Source organism: Thermobia domestica, chromosome 5 (genome assembly GCF_964235325.1).
Source record: "Thermobia domestica chromosome 5, izTheDome1.hap1.1, whole genome shotgun sequence".
Lineage (NCBI taxonomy): Eukaryota > Metazoa > Arthropoda > Insecta > Zygentoma > Lepismatidae > Thermobia > Thermobia domestica.
Window position 1 is genome coordinate 152,836,610 of NC_137458.1, and position 21,735 is coordinate 152,858,344.

The 21,735-nt window shown below is 37.7% G+C and overlaps 1 protein-coding gene across 1 annotated transcript in view; it reads left to right on the plus strand.

The window, feature by feature from the left end:
* The window catches only part of Prp5 (pre-mRNA processing factor 5), a 121,857-nt gene that overhangs the window by 44,991 nt on the left and 55,131 nt on the right, over window positions 1-21,735 (plus strand). Inside the window, exons 5-10 of the mRNA XM_081759222.1 lie at window positions 267-396; window positions 5,860-5,993; window positions 7,225-7,398; window positions 10,474-10,659; window positions 15,129-15,288; window positions 20,763-20,879. Coding sequence (XP_081615348.1) covers window positions 267-396; window positions 5,860-5,993; window positions 7,225-7,398; window positions 10,474-10,659; window positions 15,129-15,288; window positions 20,763-20,879 — 901 coding nt within the window. The remainder of the gene's footprint in view (window positions 1-266; window positions 397-5,859; window positions 5,994-7,224; window positions 7,399-10,473; window positions 10,660-15,128; window positions 15,289-20,762; window positions 20,880-21,735) is intronic.

The window sequence follows — 21,735 nt, forward strand, 5'->3', positions numbered from 1 at the left end:
ACATGCTTTTTATCTGCGAAGAAGTAAAGTTTTCTATCTATTTTCGGAACTGTAGAAAATTTGCATGCTTTCTATGCGTTTTCTTCATATGCTGATGAGTGTAACAAGTAAAAAGGGTAGTTTTCTTTTTTATGTATGATATTAGCTGTCTGTCATTGTTTCTTACATAATTTGAACATAAATGTGTATATTTTCACTTTTTAGATATTATATCCTATTTAATAGTATTATTTTCTTCTGAAAGTGTTATTTTTATTACATCTTAGGAAGAAGAACAGAAACGTTTGGAACTTGAGATGCAAAAAAGGAGAGAGCGGATAGAAAGATGGCGAGCAGAAAGAAAGAAGAAAGAGTTAGAACAGGCCAAAAAGGAGGCAGAGAAGGGCCTGCTTTTAGGTGAGAGTTTCTCAATATTTACAGGTTGGCATATGTGTACGTACTTTGGAATGCTTACAGAAAATTCTGAATGGTAAACTGTGGTGTGATATCTTGATACAGTATAGTAAATGTAGAGTACTTTAATAATTTCTGATAGATGCTAGATGCATAATGATTAAGTCAAATATGATCACCTTACCTTGTATCACAAAGTAGTTGTCCTTTAATCAAACAGCACGAAGTAATTGTGTGCTGGCATCTTTGTCGATGACTTCTAAAAGTTTGCTAAACTAGCCAATTCTGAATTTTCCTGCTTTCTTGTAAACTCTTTCTGAAAAAAAAAAAAAAAAAAAAAAGGAAATCTCACTCTCAAAACTAATGAATTTTGTCCCTTGGAAAAAGTGCTATGCACGGCTTATGGACCTAGCACTGTGTGTTTTCTTTCTTCTTTGTAGCTAATAAATTGTACAGTGGCCCCGCGTAGCGTAGTCGCTAACGCTGTCGCCTTTGGTGCGAGTGGTTCCGGATTCAATTCCCGGTGGGTGCACTCGGCCGAAAAAGTGTAAAAAGCTTTTTCAGGCCAGCCATTCTGAATGAGATTTTCCCAGCCCGGGTCCTTCCTTCCCTTTCCCCGGATAGTGTGCTGGCCGAGGGACGTCATCCCTCATACGTGACGGGCTAACATGACCGTAGATGTCGAAAGCCCAGGAATCCAAATCATAAAAAATAAATTGTGCATCCTACTTTTTCCAAGAAGCTGGGTTCGTTACAATTTTGAGAACTAAGTTCGTTTATTATTTTTCTCAGAAAGATTTCACTGGAAGACAAGAATCTTCACATATGGTTCCAGTTTAGCAACTTTGAAGAAATCATCAATAGAGATGTCAGAGCACACTGAAACTTTGAAGTATACTTCGTGATATGTGTAAGACTGTACATATTTGAGCTATTGAGTTTCTTTGGTTTTCAACTATCTTAAGTCAGCTATAAGCGAGAACCTGCAAATAATCCAAATCTCCCTTCTAATAGGATTCTACATAATATTGAAATTGTAATTTAAAAAGGTGTTGGAATGGTAGATGTGGTACATAGCAGTTGTAATGGTAAGATATATATACTTTTTCCTGATACATTTAAATCAGTGGAAGTAATTCTTTGGATCAGTTTGATTTGAAAGAAGAAAATAAGTTTTAATTAGAGTTTTGTCTTTCTTTCACTTCCTGTATACAGGGTGTAACATAAAATGCATGTCTAAAAGTGATGAGGTGATTGCGGACATCCAAATAAGTAAAAATATTCCTATAAATATGGCTCCGATGCCGCTACGTTTCCGAGATACAGGGGGCTCAAATGTCGAGTCCCTCCAATGACTCTCTATGGGAAAGTGAATGGAAATGTTCAGTATTACAGGAATGATACAATCAAGTGGAATTGTTTCTGTGCAAATAAATTTATACTAACATAGAGGATGTAACTAATCAATATTTGAGGTTATTGGGTTGTCAGTATTGACAACGTGGTACAAAATGTTATGTTTTCAAATAGCACTAGACGTCCACATGTTAGCATATGATTGCTGACGTCAAAACATTCCTAAACATGGGGCACTGTCTTCCGAAATTTATGTGTGATATAAACGAATGCTGTGGCCTCCATCGAATACCTTTCTCAATTACTTTATCTTTGGAAACATACAATAGTTATTATGATCTATGAAAAGTTGTTTACTATTGTAAGCCGTTAATTGACTTCACACTTGGACGCCTTGTCTTTTGAAAACGAAGCGGTATCTGCCCCACGTTTAAGAACGTTTTGATGTCAGCAATCATATGCTAATATGTGAAGTCTAGTGCTATTTGAAAACATAACTCTTTGTACCAGATTGGCAACGCTGATAACCCAATAACCTTTAATGTTGATTAGTTTTATTCTCTATGTTAGTATAAATATATTTACACAGGCATAATTCCACTTGATTATATTACTCCAGTAATATTGAATATTTCCATTCACTTTCCCATAGTGAGCCATTGGAGGGACTCGACATTTGAGCCCCCTGTATCTCGGAAACGTAGCGGCATCGGAGCCATGTTTATAGGAACATTTTTACTTATTTGGATGTCCGCAATCACCTCGTCAGTTTTGGACATTCATTTATGTTACACTCTGTATATTCGAAAGAACTAGCAAAAGCATTTATGTTCACTTTTTGTTATGATTGCTTCATAAGTGTGTAGAATAATTATAGAACTTTTAAAAAGTAATTAAAACAATTGTGTCGGAAGGTAGTTAATTTTGGAACATTAACTCGAACATTTCAATCATTCCTGATGAGACGTATTTTTTAAATCTACAGCATAGAGCTCTGGATTGTAGAAATGATGAGAAAAAGGAGAGTTTTTTAAATTGAATTTTTCCTTTAAAAGTATTTTGTAGTAAAAATAGCTTACTTTACTTTTTATGTTGTCATCAATAACTTCCGTTTTTTATCAAATATTCATTTTGCTTTCATTAAATAATAAAATATTATTAACGTATTGTGTATTCACCAGTATTATCTATGACCTTTTCCCATCTTCCTGACAGCTTATCAGTTCCTTCTTTGTAAGATGTGGTTGGTTTGAACTGGAAGAAATCTCGAAGCCTGACTTATTTGCTCTTCAGACTTACAGGTTTTTTCATACAAAAAGTTTTGTAAGAAACAGAAAAGGTGGTAGTCTTTCGGGACAAGGTTCGTGGAGTAAGATGGATGTGGTAAAACAGACTACCCAAGCTCAAGGATTTTTTCTTGAATCACCCTTGCTGTATGTGGTAATCATTGTTGTGTAAAAAATGACGCTTTTGTGATTGACGATGCAGGACACTCGTCATGGAGTTTCTCTTTCACTCTTTGCAACTGTGAAACATATGTATCTGCAATAATGTTAAATGTGACTTCAATAACTCGTGATGAATTATCCTCGATAATCCGACCATACATACACACAATACTTTTTTTCATATCTGGTGGGCGTAGTTTATTCTTATCAAGCCACTGTTTTTTGCGGATGATATTGTCATAAGTATCTCATTTTTCATCGTCTGTAACAACCCTGTCTTTTAAAAAAAAATCGATTTTTACCCGTGAGAGAAGACTTCTGACGATTGACATGCATCTTTATTCCGTTCACTAAAATTGTGAGGCCTATACTCCTAACCCTAATTTCTTCAGTGACGGGGAACAGTTCTCTCGTATCTCTTGTTGATTGACGTGAATTTTGCTTCAATATTGCCTTTAAATGTTGTCATCGAGGTGGAAAGAACGTCCCACCTTCTGTTCTTTTTTTAAGGTCGTAGATAGAGAACAGAATTTGGTAAATCAATTTCTAACTTCCCGGTTGCTTATTAGTCCTTCACCATATACACTGCATTTTTTTCTGCTATCATCTTAGCACTTCTTCCTTGTTTAAATTCCCAAGGCATCACATGACGAATATGCATTTTTTCACTCTCCATTTTAAGGGTTAGGAGCAATAGTTTAATGTAACGTGCACCACATAAAACAGTTGTCAGAAAACTAACTGAATCCTTATCTATTTAGCGAAAGCAAAACTTCGTTTGCCCCGGTGACTTATTGTGGTTAGATACGAATAATATCTTCTACCTAGCTGCATCGGAAGCTATTTATGAGTCAGCGTAATATTTATTTATTTATTTTAATCAAATAGGCTTATTCAACTTCTAACTTTGTATTCCTGTGATAGACAGAATGAAGAAAAGACTTTATAACATTCTGTACTTCTAAGTTCTAGCAAGGTTCAATCCGGCACTAGCTCTCTTGATTGGCTTTTAAACTTTGTTTTCTTCATTTTCTCAAGATGATTGTTTCTATGTAAAGATGCTGTAAAAGTATTCACTATCAGCAACATGATCACATAATATAGTGTATTAGATGCATCTAGCTGTGTTGTATTGTTTATTAGATAAGATGACTATGATATAAGCCTCTACCCCTTTATCTTGGACAGTTTTCGAAGGAACCACAGGTATCCAACTTAGCGTGGTTTCACCCTATTTACGGTTAGTTCTGTAGCCGGAAACAACTGTAGCATCATCATAGATTTTCTGCCCTTACTGGCAGGTCACTTGCAGCAGCTGAAAAGCTTCCATGCTCCATGGTCCTCCACTAACCTCTTCGACTTGACGTATGATCTTTTTGTTTTTATATCATTCATTAATTGTAGTCTCCTTCGCCCCCTCCCTCTCTTTCCCACCACCATATTTTCTAGGACGTCCCTCATGATACAATTTCTTCTTAGGCAATGTCCCAACCAGTTTCTCTTCCTCTCCCTAATAATATCTAAAAGTGTTCTTTTCTCACCCACCATTTTTAACACTCTCTCATTCGTTTTCCGCTCGACCCAACTAATTCTTTCCATTCTTCTCCACATCCACATTTCGAATGCTTCCAGTCGTTTTTCATCACTTTTACGTAATGTCCACGTTTCCGCCCCGTACAGTACAACACTCCACACGAAGCATTTTATGAGTCTTTTTCTCAACTCTTTATTCAAGGTCCCACAAAACAGACTCTTCTTTCTCCTAAAAGCTTCTTTCGCCATTCCTATCCTTGCTTTTATTTCACGTTCGCACTTCATGTCATTACTAAGAATACTACCCAGTTATCGAAAGCTATTCACTTGTTCTATTTGCTCCCCTCCCACTTTTATATTTGACATAGACCATTCCAATCACCATGGCTTTTGTCTTTCTAACGTTTATTTTCATCCCATATTCTTCAAAGCCCATCCTCAGGTTTTCTAACATTTTATTTATTTTCTCTTCAGATTCTGCAACAAGCGCCATATCGCCTGTAAAATCTTATGCATCTAATCATTCTACCTTCTACCGAAATGCCGTCATCAGCATGTAAACTCTTGTTCACTATCTCTTCTAGAGACATTAAATAGTGTTGGCGAGAGGCAGCATCATTGTCAAACTCTCTTCCGTCAGTTCTTCCCCTATCTTAATACTTATTGGTTCATGTATAAGTTTCGTATAAGTCCTCAGTCTTTCCATTCCAACTCTACCTTCTTTAGAACTTCCAACAATAATTCCCAATTCACTCGGGTAAAAGCCTTTTCTAGATCAATAAATACAACATACATCTCTTTCCCTTTTTCCATAAATCTTCCACCAATCGCCCTTAATAATTCAATAGTATCTCTTGTGCCCTTACCTCTTCTGAACTCGAATTGCCCCTCGACTTTTTCATTTGTTCTTCCATATAACCTCCTGTTCAGTATTCGGAGCAAAATTTTAGCTGCATGAGATATGAGACTAATAGTTCTATAATCCTCACATCTCTTTGGGTTCGATCTCTTAGCCATCGGTAGCAGGGACAATATAAAGTTTGAGGGATTATTTACATTGTAGAGCAAGAAATTGTATGTAATATACAACTTATATTAAATAACTAAACAATTTAATTTTTATTCTCAGCTAACCTTCCTTTACCAACAAAGAAATGGACTTTGGAAGATGATAGTGATGAGGAAGAAGAGAAACAAGAAAACAAGGAGAATAAAGAAGGAGGGGAAGAGGAAGAAGTTGATCCTCTGGATGCTTTTATGATGGTAACCAAAATAGTTATTTTTATGACGTACATACATTACTATTCGGCAAACATAGTTTGACATTCAAACTAAGTAGCCCACGAATTTGGGAAGATGACTGCATTTGGCCTAAGAATAAATATTTTTGTAACGTATATGATTTATTTTAATTATTGTAATTGTATTATTCCATAACATACAAAGAGTCGGGGCTCAAACCCGGGATCTCCGCATATCACACAGATGCATTAATTACTATGGCACTCAGTCAGCTTTCCACAACACTCACTCACTCTCGAGGTCGGTGCTCTTATCTGGGACCACTTCGACCGAGAGCACCGACCTCGAGAGTGAGTGGCTATTCTAGGAAGCAGACTGGGTTGAGTTGAGTTGATTTTGAGTTTAACGTCCCTTTCAGCAACGAGGCTATATGAGACGTGGACCTACTGATTAACGTGGATTCCGAACCACATGAGCTCCCGCCGGGAATCGAACCCGGGTCGCCCACGCCAAAGGCGCGTATGCTAAGCACTTAGCCACGGAGGAGCTCGAAGCAGACTGGTTGGCGTAGTGGTTAACGCACCGGCAAGTTACGCTTGTTGTTCCAAGTTCGAGTCCCGGTCCAGTCAGTCTCCTTTTCACTCTTTGTGTGTTATAGAATTCGCACCTATAGAAAGGTTGTGGTGTGGAAAAAATCAGTGTTTCTATCTTTCGTTAGTATGTATTACTCCAGTTTGTGTCATTTCGCGTCAGTGTTATGTTAGATGTTATGGACATATTACCACTGAAGGTACAGTGTGACGGATGAAGTATTAATTAGAAACAACTAAATTATATGTATTGGAATGCTTTTAATGCTTTGGCGTTGTTTAAAAATGTAGGTCGCCTGGAAACAAGGTAAATAAAATGAAATATTTAGTTTTACGTCCTACGTTTATTCCTGCGCTAAAGAAGATGGATGATTAAGTAAAGTAAATAATTATAAAAGAATTGATGAAATCATAACGTCGGAGGTAGAAACCCAATTGCAACAGAACTGAGCGATCTACCACTAAGCCATCGTGCCTACATGAAGTATTATGTTTTCATTAGTAATATATAACTTTTGTTTCATACTAATGATTGCGAGTTTTTGACATGTAAGTGCTGTAAATAAAGTAGAAATCTTGAAAAAATCGATCAAAATTATTTCTGAAACTTTGAGATTGTCTTGCTATTTTGATGATGTAAAACTAAGTATTCTTGTTCGTAGGGCGTGCAAGAGGAAGTGAGAAAGGTGAATAAACTAAGTGGAGGAAAGAAGCCTGGAGGAGCTAAACCAGGTGCCGCAGCTGGGTCAGGAGTGGTTATTGTCACTGGTGTTGCTAAGAAGAAGGACGATAAGAAGAAAGGAGAACTGATCGAACAGAATCAGGATGGATTGGAGGTAGTTAATCACTTTGCTAAATAGTATAGAATCATCAGAGAACACTTAGCAGCTTAGTGTTGTTCTTTCTATTAGCAAATTGTGAGTTCGTAGCAGAATCTAATTTCAGACCGACTCGCTTTTCTTTTTAGCTGCATTACACCATTTCTTCGTTTGTTCTTCGTTCACTGAGAAACAAATGTATAGGGTGTTTTGGATAAAACATCTAATGCGTATTGATCAGAAACAGCTGGAGATAAAAGAATAAAAGAAAAAGTGCAGTGCCCTGCTTGCTCCACAAAATCCAACATGGGGCCATGGGGGGATCATCCGAAAATTTTAAATGACAAAGTTTGTAATTTGATACACTATTAAAATATGAAGAATTTTCGTAGAAAAGGGTTTTCCGTGTGTGACATTGTTTAGGAAATGGCCATGGCCACTTTTTAATTGAGTTGAGTTGATTTTGAGTTTAACGTCCCGTTCAGCATCGAGATTATATGAGACGTGGACCTACTGATTAACGTAGAATCCGAACCATATGAGCTCCCGCCGGGAATCGAACCCGGGCCTCCCACGCCAAAGGCGCGTACGCTAACCGCTTAGCCACGAAGGAGCTCCCACCTTTTAACTGAGTTTTATATAATTTTGCAAGAATTCACAATTCAATGATGGCCATTTCGTAAACGATGCCCACGTGCTGTTACATTCCTACAAAAGTTGTTTGTTTTTCCATTATCCTTAAAATGAAGTTTTTGTTTAATAGCTTACCATCTAAGATTTTCCAGTACCCCATGATAGGAGGCCAAGCAAAGTACTCGATTCGATATCTCATCTGACATTTTCCTTCCTTACGTTTGTGTTTCATCCTTTTATCACCAGCCGTATATCATTAATAAACGCTGCACATTTTGTCTGAAACACACGGTATGTATATATTAAAGGGTTTGGTAAATGAAGGAGTTACACCAAATCAAATGTATCATGTATACAGTAAATTGAGTTTCAAGTGAATTGTGTTGTAAGATAAAAGATGCAATTGTTACGTGATTCAGACTCACGTAACACCTACATTGACTACAAAAATATGTCTTTCACAATAATGTTATATAACCCTTTCACCCAGCAGTCTCTTGCCGCGTGCAATTTGTTTTATTTATTTAATTTTCTTTGTGCTATTTATTTTCACATTAAATGTCATTCACTGACGGTAGTCTATAGAATTGAGCACCTTACTATTACATAATATAGTTAACACTTTCTCCTTTTAATAACCTAGTGTACCGGGTTGGAAACAGTCTTCGTTAGCCTATAGTTTGAAAACTTTGAATATTGAACTAAATGAAATATTTACCCTAGATTTACTTGTTACGTGCTATAAGCTTATAAACAAATATCATAGGAAGTAGGGAGATTAAAGGTAAAAGCTTCAAGTCGAAACTTCTATGAAACATAATGCTCTATTCCTCTGCGCGACACCAAGATGAATGACTAGTAAAATAACACGTTGTATTACAGTGCTAAAAATAAATAAAATAACATCCAGTCTTCAAGTTTATATGGAAATGGCGTAATTGAATACTGATGGTTACTTCAGGTTCGCATACACCTTGTTGTTCTTCAAAATATCATCAACTCAGTACCACACATTTTAAAGACATGTTCTAAAATAAAATGGCTTAACGAGAACGTACATGAATTCTGGAATACGACAAAACTAGCCAGTAATTTAACTTAAATTAATGGAGAAATCTGTCATTAATACCGAATTATATTAAACTGAAAATAGGCATATTTCGTTAGTCACCTGAATGCCTAATGAAACCTTCGATGCGTTTATATTTCAAGTCTGGCTGATACGTAAGAAGGCCTCGTTTCTACTTTAAACATCGTGACAAAGTGTCAGCCAAAATCTTGGAATTTTGGTGCATCAAAAGTTTCATTAAACACTCAGGTGAGTTTACTATAATTAAAATAAGCCTAAATTGCTATCAATGTAGTCATAATCAGCTTGTATGAAACAGGTTGGTAAGGTCCAAGAGATTATCAAGCACACTATCGGTCCGTGATTCATTTCCAGCCTTATTTTTACCTTTCGTCACGTTATTTTTGATGAATAGAGATAAGGGGGGGGGGGGAAAGTTAGACTGGGAAAATCAGGAGACTTCAGAGAGTATTAGAACAAGTGACCATCTCGTAAATGGTTGGTGAAAAAAAAAAAGAGAAAGAGAAAGAAAAATAAGAATGAACTGTATACAGTAAAATGTCGCTGTATTGAATACCAGGATAACGAGATGCTCATGTAGTGAACTTAGTTGTAGACCCTTCCCTTTTCCTTATTTAATATGGAACAGGCGACTGTTGTAGAAGTTGTCAGTTATCGACTCCTTAAGTCGCCCAAGAAATCTCTCCGTCGTTTGTGGCTATAGCTATCCACATGTGATTTATTTGTGTTACTACTAACACTTAATTTGTATCCTGCAATTTCGCTTAAAAAATCCAAAACCTCATTCCAATTGTATGGTACACTGGCGAAAATTTGCTATTTTACTTGAGGCGTGATCGATATTACCCCGGATAAATTTAAACCAGTACACATAGTCCCATAAATCTCCCATCCTTACTTGATCATTTGCTACAAACCGCATGAAAATCGGACTTCAGTTAGAAATTCTAGACCCAAATGAAATCCGTGGGTTTAAAGAAAATCATCCTTTACTATATCTCTTACAATTACTCATATGTTACTTCGTGTATGTACCCCATTTTCCTCCTAATCAATAAATATTTAGCTCTTTTTTTCTGTAAATTCATGTTGAAGTACTGTGGACCCTGCAGTGGATATAAGAACAGGTGAATTCTTGAGAATTGACATATTTCACTATAACCAAATTTCACTATACCATATTCATTTCGGAGGAGTCCAAAATTTCGTTATACTGATATTTTATTGCACATTTTGTTCTCTTTCACTTAGATTTTATCCCGAATTTAACTGTCTGTTACGTAGTTAAAATATTGGGTTGTGTAGAAAACTTCATACGGGTTAACAGACTATTGAAAGCCTATGTACTACTTTTTTTTTTTTTTTTTCAGTATTCGTCTGAAGAAGAAGAGGAAGACTTAAATGCGACGGCTGCTGGGTTGGCCAATAAGCAACGAAAAGACTTAGTGAAAATTGATCATTCCAGCATGGACTACCTCCCGTTTAGGAAAAATTTTTATGTCGAAGTTCCTGAAATTGCAAGAATGACACATGCAGAAGTAGAGGCCTATAGAGAGGTACAAAATAGATTTTCTTTTGAATTAGTTCCATAAAATAATTCCAACGGATTTATGATATGTAAATCTTCGTCATTTTTTAAAAATAAATAATCATGATATATAAACTTGTTGGAAAAGTAAAAGTTAAAATCAGAGAACTTCATAAATATTGCAACAAGTGTAACCACCTCATTAATGAGTTGATACCTAAAGAGTGAATTGTGTGTAATTTATTCTCACTCACTTTGAACTTATTCGTATGTTAACTGCTTTTGGCGGTTCAAATGTGAGTTTCTTAACAACAAAACCCATATAGATTTATAATTGAGTCCATCAAAATGCGAAACTAATCTTATCCACATAACGTGATTTAGCAGTCAGAAGGTAGAAAATCCCATGTATAGACAGAAGGTAGAAAATCCCATGTAGAGAAGTAATGCCTTTGGTAAGTATTGAGTTTAACAGCAATTTTAAGAACGAAAGATATATTACTTACTAATTTGCCCGGTATCTAGAAATGAACATTTTACTAATTCGCCTATAACAAGAATATGTTCTACCTTAATAACCTTACATGTCAATACAGGAATTTTGATTTCAGTCTCTCATCTGACAAATAGTTAGAATTACTTAAGTGACCATATAAAAACTGCATATGCTTATAATACTTCGATCTACTCATTGTATATTATGTATGTTTCAATATGCATAGATTTCGATATTCATGTTTTTTTTCTTTATTTTGCTTTCGGGTTCTTCTGTATTTGTACAAATTTGGTATCTTCAATTGTATTTATATGTACACACAAATTATATATATATATATATATATATATATATATATATATATATATATATACAGAGTGATTCAATAAGAACGTACCAGGCTTATATCGCAGCTAATACTCCACGTAGAGCCTTCAAACAAAAAAATTGCATTACCAAATCGTATGTGTAGAATGCAATAAAAATAGTAGCGAGACCAGTGGCGTCTCGTGAATACCTCCAACGGGGGGCAACTTCAAAATTTGAAATAGAAAGTGGTATAACTGTTGGAATCGTTCGAAAGGACATTAAATGTCATGCAACTTTTAGAGGACAAACTTTGTCATATCCTTTCCCATTTAGCCGCTAGAGGCGTTGTTGCAGACTTGTATCTGACTACCCGTAGCAGGCCTTTACCTCAGCTAATAATGTACATAGAGCCGTCAAACAAACAATTGAACTACCAAATCGTATGTGTAGAATGCAATACAAATAGTAGTGACACCAGTGGTGTCTAGTGAATATCTCTAACGGGGGTCATCTGCAAAATTTGAAATGGAAACTGGGGTTGGTTGTGCCTCCATTGAAACAAGCGCACAATGGGAGAAACGTCGAGAGGAAACACGTTGTCATATTTCTTCCTCTGTAGCAGCAACACGATCGCATTACGAGGTCAAAGTCAGATGATGCGAGGGTTTCTGCATGCGGAACCAAAGGGAAGAGTAAATACTGGTCTGAAACGAACGGGACGTACAATTGTACATACACGGAATCACACCGTGTAAGTGGCGACAACAATGGCGTCAGCAAGAGACCACGACGGGGGGAGGGTACATACTGTAACAGTAAGCAGAGGTACATTTGCTGCTGTTGAATGAAGCTCTAAATAGGGAACCAATGACATACGCAATATTTGAAGAGAGTGGTTTCCGTATGGCTGCGACAGAAGCGCAGTGGATGGGGAAAACTATGATGAGGGACAATGTACTATGCTATAACAAAACGGAAGAAGAAACTATTGGTTGCAACGAAGAAAGACGAACCGAATGTGCTGTTGCCAAAGCATGGAACAAAACATGGGGACAGAAAGCTGAGGCGTTGCAATCAAGTCATTGGAGAAAGATGAGTAAAGAGCTAAAGAATCAGCTTACCTTCTGCGGAGTGTAGTGGACGCCCCCTGGCTTTCACAAATGTTCAAAGTGATGTCCCCGAACAGCAATACAGCGATTTATTCGCTGTACGTAATTGTAAGCAACAGCTTCCAACTCGGCCACGTTGATGGTCCGGAATGCGGTTGTAGTGCGGTCTTGCATGTTGCAAATTGTAGTTGGTCGGTTGACATACACAAGATCCTTAATTCGACCTCAGAAAAAATAGTCCTTTAAGCAAGGTCGGGCGACCGCGGAGGAAACTGTGGATTGGAACCTCTTCTGATCCAGCGTTGCGGAAATAAAACATTTAGCTCTTTCCTACACATGGGCATTATGGGCTGGACAGCCACCTAATTGAAACCACAGCGTCTGACGTATATGGAGCGGTGCGTTTTCCAATAGCGGCTGTAGATGGTGTCGCAAGAAATCACGAAACATTGCACCTGTTAAATGACCAGCAAAAAACCATGGCCCATCGGTGTTGCCGATTGAATTCTCTCATCCAGTGAGGGTTCTTCGCTGCCCAATAATGTGCATTGTAGAGATTCACGTTGCCATCACTGCAGAATGTCGCTTCATCAGTCCATAAAATGAAGTGAATGAAATTCGGATGTTCTCTCACGCGATTGACCACCCAGTTGCAGAACAGAAGCGATTTCCACAGAATACGCAGGACACTACCTTGACTGATACCACGGTCTCGTGCGATATGCTGCGAAGATACATGAGGATTTACTGCAATAGCGGCAAGTACATCAATGGCAACGTCTTCATTTTGTACGACTCTTCTCCGGACACCATAGCGTCCACGCATGTTGCCTGTCTGCCGCAATCGTGCTGCTAATCTCCGCAGCAAATTGTGGGAAATAGCTTGTCGCTTGTAGCGTTCAGCGTGTAATCGAGCTACAGCCCCATAATTTTCCCGGCATTCCCCTAAAATCATGAGCATTTGGAATGCCTCCAAATTCGTATACCGCATGAATGTTATTTACTACCGACACTTCCTACTACAATCACTCAAACATCAACACAATCAAAGAGGTTTCACTGCTTGTGGAAGTTTCGTATTCGTCCCGTCACGAGCTTGTAATGCACAGGGATAGTAGAACTCAATGCACGACACCTTGTCCAGTACACGGACCACTTTAACTTACTGCAGAGGTTAATCACTCTCGGACTCTACACGCTTGTGTTACCTGTTTTGGCTACATCATCGCTCCTTCTGCCCTCTGTCTGATATAGCAGCAATTGCCTGTTCTAGGCCGCATAGACTATGTCTTGAGCAAGGTCATGTACGTGTTAGCTACTGGATCTACAAGAGTATCACCACACAATCACTGGCAACGATAAATGAGTGTGCTGTTCGAAACAACGACAAACAAGCCCACAACACATGCTCCCGGATTTGGGAGATATTTCATATTGTACGTACGCACACAAGATACATCGCACGTCCATGTCATCGTAGGTCTGGTCTACCCTTGGCTTAGGCCCCGAGTTAATCCTGCAAAGGCGTCGGCGGTTGTTTGCCAGGGCATGTTTTGCACGTACTCCCCCCCCCCCCCCAGGCATTCGCCTGGTGTGACTGGGGACACCCTCGCACCATCTGACTTTCATCTAGTAATGCGACCGTGTTGCTGCCACAGAGGAAGAAATATGACAACGTGTTTCCTCTCGACGTTTCTCCCATTAGGAAGAAATATGACAACGTGTTTCCTCTCGACGTTTCTCCCATTGTGCGCTTGTTTCAATGGAGACACAACCAACCCCTGTTTCCATTTCAAATTTTGCAGATGACCCCCGTTGGAGATATTCACGAGACGCCACTGGTGTCGCTACTATTTGTATTGCATTCTACACATACGATTTGGTAGTTCAATTGTTTGTTTGACGACTCTATGTACATTATTAGCTGAGATAAAGGCCTGCTACGGGTAGTCAGATACAAGTCTGCAACAACGCCTCTAGCGGCTAAATGGGAAAGGATATGACAAAGTTTGTCCCCTAAAAGTTGCATGGCATTTAATGTCCTTTCGAACGATTCCAACAGTTATACCACTTTCCATTTCAGATTTTGAAGTTGCCCCCCGTTGGAGGTATTCACGAGACGCCACTGGTCTCGCTACTATTTTTATTGCATTCTACACATACGATTTGGTAATGCAGTTTCTTGTTTGAAGGCTCTACGTGCAGTATTAGCTGCGATATAGGCCTGGTACGTTCTTACTGAATCACCCTATATATATATTGTTAATATGTGGAAATCAATGTAAATCCTCTTTAAAGGGGATTGTTTTTCTGCTGAAGGTAGAGTGAAGTAAATAACTATTGAATGTCATTCATATCCCGTGCTCTCAGTTTAGTATAAAGTATGTTTTGCATTTAATAGATTTAATTAACACACACAAATCAAACAATACAAAATTTATGATATATTATATATATATATATATATATATATATATATATATATATATATATATATATATTTTCACAGATGTCTCAATTAATGCGTCTGACCTATTTTTATTACTGTATTAATTGAATAATTTTTTTCCTTTTGATTATCAGGAACTTGAAGGTATTCGTGTGAAGGGCAAAGGATGTCCGAAACCTATTAAGGCATGGGCTCAGTGTGGAGTCAGCAAGAAGGTTTTGGATATTCTCAAGAAACAAAATTACGAAAAACCAACACCTATTCAGGCACAGGCTATTCCAGCTATTATGTCAGGTAAGTTTCTTTCGCTCTCCCTCTCAAGCATAGTATTGAGTTTGATATTCCTTTCCTGTAGCAAGGTTGCATATGACGACCAACAATTTAAGTTAGAGTCTAAACCAGTGTCCCACCAGGAATCGAACCCAAGATCACGAGTATAGATAAGATGTGTGTGTACTACCCGGTTACTTGTAGTTCAAATTAGGAAGTAGATATAAGTGTATGTTCGATATATATATATATGTATGTATGAGTAAGAATATATATATATATATATATATATATATATATATAGAGAGAGAGAGAGAGAGAGAGAGAGAGAGAGAGAGGTTGATTAATTTATATTGAGCCGACGTCAATGTGCAAGTGTTCCGCACATGCGCAATACTTTGGGATGAGATCGCCACGAGGCAGGCATTAGTATTCGTTAGTCACAGAGTAGAACAGTGTAGTCAAGCGTAGACTACGGCCGCCGAAACTGAACAGATTTTAGTTGGAATTTATTCTACCCCTTTCCGATGTTAAGGTCACGGCATCATGTATCCTCAAAATGTGTAAAGTGCTTAATTTTCATGTAGGTCATGCCACTGTGAATCATATTATACGGAAATATGCTGAAAAAAATCCTGGGCTCAGCACACCGACGCGAGCAGCTAGAAACCGACCTCCCGTGAAGAGGACCCCACCGCTATTGTATGTGGTTCGGCGTATGACGATCTCCGAAAATCCACACACACAGCGTGCAATAGCCAGCAAATGCTGTACACTGCAGACGACTCGCGCCATTTACCGGGTGTCTATCGGTCAAAAAGTCATGAAACAGGCACGAAATCAAAAAACGGTCATGAAAGTCAAGAAATTTAGCCTTTGGGTCACGAATTTTTTTATCTGTACAAATATAAATGCAGATCGAAAAATTTTGTTCTATAAAACGTCAAAATTCACCACCAAAAATATCTATGGTTGGCTTTAGACGCTATCAAATCGCAGCCAAAGTAGGCTTCTATCGCATGTATGAAAATTCGGCCTAATTCGGACCTAAATTATCACTTTATGGTTTGGTAAAGAAAAGGTCACGAAATTTCATTTTGAAATTTTAGTAGACACCCTGATTTACAAAGTTTAACGCCTCACGGTCGTTTGCAAGAACAGTGTGCACGCCCTAAAACCCGTGTTGTGCGGCTGAGCGAAAAAAAGAATTGCAGAAGGTTGTATGAACGACATCATGTGGGTGATAGGTGGAAGTTTGTTGGTACCCTTGAGTCGTGTATTTACCGAATAGACTGTGGTAAGGTTTGTGCTATTACATACAGACCTGTTGATACCAAGGGCCGGAGCACATTCTACGTAGAGTGTTTCCAAGAAGGGTGGTTGGTTTCTCGGACAGAGGCAAACTGTGTCCGAAAAGTGGAGCGAAACGTCAAAATCAATGCTGCGTACTACCAGACTCATGTCGTGACTGAAATGAGCCAGCACGAATCCCAGCATTGTACGGACAAGACTGAATCAGATTGAACTGCACCAAGACAAGGCATCAAGCCAAGACAACGAAAACATCGCTTGAATTCTATCGCCGTATGGAACAGAAAACTTGAATTGCTTACTTCTCTTCTCTGGCATCCCAGTCAAGACTCCAAATGCCAGGTCACTGGACTGTTGTGTATTCGGACTCCTAAAGCGGCACCTATCGTATCGTCGAGTCGACACCGTCTCCGGCCCGCGAAAAGCGTGTAAAGAGAAGTGGGATGCAATATTCCACAGTCCACCTGTAATGCAGTCTCCTGCAATAGAAACTCCGATGGCGAGTAATAGTCAGTAGAGGCAGCCTGCGGATCGAACACAACCGGTTGTGGAAACATGGCATTTCCTAGGTAAGTAGCACATTCAAATTCGGCTCAATATAAATGAGTTAACCTTTGTATATATATATATATATTAGAACTAGTTGTTGCGCCCCAGCTTTCGGCCTTCTGTTCACTACAGGTTTAAATTGTACTTAATAAAAACATTAATTTTTAACTTGTCTTAATAATAAAGAGCAAAGCACATTCATGTTCAATATCATCGTTATCCATTGCGGATAATTAAATTGAAACAATACAGTTTTTAAGTTGCAATTAAATCGTCACAATATACTCATCCCTCAATTTAATAGACTTCGGAAGGAATTGAAAAAAACTGGAGCAGCCGATTCAAGCTGAAAATCCCAATTGTAAACTAAAAATATTAAATTTAGTGTAGTATAGCGTATATTTACAATGTACTGTATATTTTACACTGTCAGATTGGGTAGTGAGCTTTATTAAAATTACAGTTCTGTATTATACGCCCTTCTTTCGTAATGTAAATGTGAATATGAACCACTGCAAACTTAGTGTCGGAAATTACGGATAATTGACAACATCGGAGCTCTGTTGACCCTTTTATTCTGTTAAACGAGGGTGAGTGTAGTTTTACATCTGCAGATTGCCTGCACGCTAGCGCTGTGTGTTGGCATTAGACAACCAGGTAGTGTCACTTACCTTGACCGTGTATTATTAGGAATTACCATTACTTAACTGACTTCCATGCCTTCATATTATAAATAGGATTCTTAATTAACAAGAAATCGTACTTGTCCCGTGCGTTTGCTTATTAGGGTAGAAAAGTCCACGAGAAATTAGTATACGAGGGGGTGCTGATAAGATCTTAGCTCTACTAAGAAAAATAAGACAAAATTAAATTTTTTGATGGATTTATTCAACACACTCTCCCTTCAATTCGATGCATTTTTTGCTTCGGGCCTGCAATTTATTTAGGCCCTCTAAATAAAACTCTTTTGGTTGGGTGTCAAACCATGAGTTAACTGCTGTAATTGCTTCAGAAATGGTGGCGAATTTTTGCCCCTTCAAGTGTTTCTTTAAATTTGGGAATAGGTGGTAGTCTGGTGGGGCCAGATCAGGTGAATATGGTGGGTGGTGCAAGTTTTCAAACCCTAAGCTAGCCAATTTTTGCATCACAACATTGCTCTTGTGAGGGGATGCGTTGTTTTGAAGGTAGACAACTTTTCGGGACAACTTTCCACGGCGTTTTTGCTTCAGCTCTGAGTGAAGCCTTTCCAGTAATGATGCATAGTAACCTCCGATTATGGTGTTACCTTGTTCTAGATAATCAACAAAGATTACCCCATCCTTATCCCAAAAAAACACTGGCAAGAACCTTTGAACTTGATTTTTGCACACGAAACTTTTTTGGCCTCGGTGAACCACTGTGACGCCACTCTTTTGTCTCTGGATCATATAAATAGATCCATGTTTCATCCTCCGTGACCAAACGTTCCACAAAATTAGTCCCTTCCTGCTCAAAACTGCTCAAAACCTCTTTGGAAGCAAGCACTCTTGCACGCTTTTGATCGGCTTGCAAACATTTCGGTACCCATTTGGCAGAAAGTTTGTTCATGTGCAAATGATCGTGAATAATGACACTAACGCGTTCACGGGATATACCTAGATCCTCTGCTGTACTTTTAGCAGAAATTCGTCTGTCTGTGAGAATCATTTCATGAACCTTTTCAATGATTTCTGGCACAATCACTATGGATGGTCTCCCAGGGTAGGGGTCATCTTCAGTGCCAAAATGGCTTGTCTTAAATTTCACAATCCAGTTCTTCACTGTGGCATAACAAGGTGCATGGACCCCCAATGTTTGTTGCATCTCACCATGGATCGTCTTTGCAGATTTCCCCTGGAGGAAGAGGAACTTCATCACCGCTCGACTCTCAACATCGTTGAACTTGTTGGGCTGCCCTGCCATCTCAAGCACTCACCTAAAAAAACAATGAATAAATAAATAAATAACTTTCCTTAATACCAATGTTTTAATATTTCGTCACAAACACATAGACACATGTAGCTTTCAAATAAAAACAAACATTATAAATATCGGAAGGGGGCAAAGCTAAGGACTTCCCAGCACGACCTCGTAATGAAATGAATGGTAAAAGGACAATACATATCACCTATGCTTTGAGAGACATTTGAACCTGTAAGAAATAGGTTTTACAGTGCTTGACAGCGACAACCATCTTTAAGGGTGTTAACTGCCTGCGCAATCTTTGACTTTTAGCCCATTAATGTATATGTGTAAGATTTCTTCTTTTCTTCGGAGCAAAGTACATTTAACGAGACTTGAAGAAGAAACCAGTAAAATACAGTAATTAATATCATTGTCCATTACAGATAAAAGAGAAAAGTACTTCCACATGTAAATCAATAAAAGAAATTTTAAAAGATAACGGGAGTTACTGAGTACTTCTAATATTTTGTATATAATCATCAGCATTGAACATAAAACTAAATTGATGGCTTTGAAATTCGATAGATAATACTTACATCATTAACTTCTGTGCGTTGCTGATGGGAGGTTAGCTTGGATGATGCTTGATATTATAAATTAACAGGTAAAGTAGCTGATGTAATAATATGTTGTGTAGGTATTGGATTATGCAATTAGAAATAGAATGCACGAAATATGTTTTTAAAATGCTTATAATAATTTCAGAGAAGTTTCTTCGAACATTTTCCTACATCTACCTAAGCGCGAGTGCAATACATGTACCTCACGTCTAGCTCACTTCCCGCGTTGTCACTCTGGCTGAGATAGTCTCTCGTGTCTATGACGTAACTGCAGGGTGACAGCTTGTCATTAACTGCCGGTTGCCACAGAGACGATTTTGGTTGGTAGGAAACGAACATGTATGCGATAGGATGCATCATACACAGCGGTGTATAGCAGGTAAAAATATAAAATATTATAATGAACTGAATGCAGTCTGTATAAGAGAGTAGCAACCTTTTAAAATAATCAGTGAGCCTCTAGAAATGTTTAGTATGCGAAGAAAACGATGCAGGAAAGTTTATCAAATGCTAATTACATACTTAATTCGTAAATGTCAGTATAGAAACGGAAAATACAGTTTCTGCAATACTCATAATAGTGATCAAGTGTTCATTCTTCAAGAGTAAAGAAGAATTCAATTGTAAATCGCGTGTCCTCAGTGATTCAGATGATGAAATCCGCAAGATTTTGAAATATTGACAGTAAAGAAATTTAATTTTTGTCATTTAGGAGTATATCAAGTAAATATTTAGTATTGGACCTGTACTTTTTATATTGTAGCGAGGACGGTCTTGTAGTGATGAAAAACCCGAATTCGAAGTTTCAGTGGACTTTCGTATTTCATTATCATACATGTAGAAAAAGCGAATTTCGAGTGAGCAGCAGTCTATGCAGAGGACCAGCAAACACATTGCTAAACTGATTGGCATTAAATTATAAGTCAGGGTTTATTGGAATTTTCGTACCCCTTATTTTGTTCTACTTCCTGACATAATAGTATGTATTTACAGATAGTAATGTAAAACCAAATTCAATAGAAGTGTAAAACTTGAAGACCAATACTTACCACCAGTCAGTGAATAATGTGCTAAATTTGTTATGTGTCTTTACAGGTCGAGACTTGATTGGTATTGCCAAGACAGGTAGCGGTAAAACATTGGCATTTTTGTTACCTATGTTCCGGCACATTTTAGATCAACCTCCTTTAGAGGATACGGATGGACCTATATGTAAGTATAAGTCTTACACAAATTTTAATTACTGTAAGGATTATAGTGAATTTGCATCTTATATAGATTAATATTAACTTCCTTATTGTGGTAAAGTTCCGTAAAGAGAACTTGAGATTTCAGTGTGCCTTCAAATTAATCAGGTATCATGAATAAGTAAAAAGTTCTTAGTTTATTAAGTTCGTGATTGATTAAAAAAAAAAAAAAAAAAACTGCAACCTTCTCAGATTCAACGAAAACATTTTAAAATATCGTGAAGTAGTAAGTTCATTTAAAATGGTACAAATGCTTTATTGATACTTAGTCTTTGATGCTGTAGGAAAACTTCAACGAAATTTCGTGATTCGATATGTGAAACAAGAACTGTTGAAATGTACAGATACAAGGCTATAAGTGTTGATGTAACTAAAGCAGAAAATCGTATTGTGAGCAAAAATGTCGATGTTGTATTTGCTGCTAGGCGTTTTCTGTGACAGTAGGAACAGAGCTTAAAGAACAACAGAAATCCAAAGTTTTAGGTGACTGTTGCATCCTATCCCATGTGATTCTAAACTTCAGCAAAGAAATCAATTAAAATACAAAGCATTTAAAGGTCTGTCTTGGTTAGATCCTCAGGTAATTCAGCATCTACCTCATGTAAGTCAAAAGAGGTTTCCTCTTGTTCTATATGAGTTTCGTAGTTCTAATATTGTAGGTGATGTGCTTGTTGAAAACTAGGACAGAATACACTTCTCTGCAATCTACACATAGGAGAACTTTAAAGAAGTCTTCCATAGATACAATGAAGTAGGACTTGACTTTACTTACAGTAAGTTTCTTGCTGGCACTGAAGAATACAAACATTTATGGAAGATAC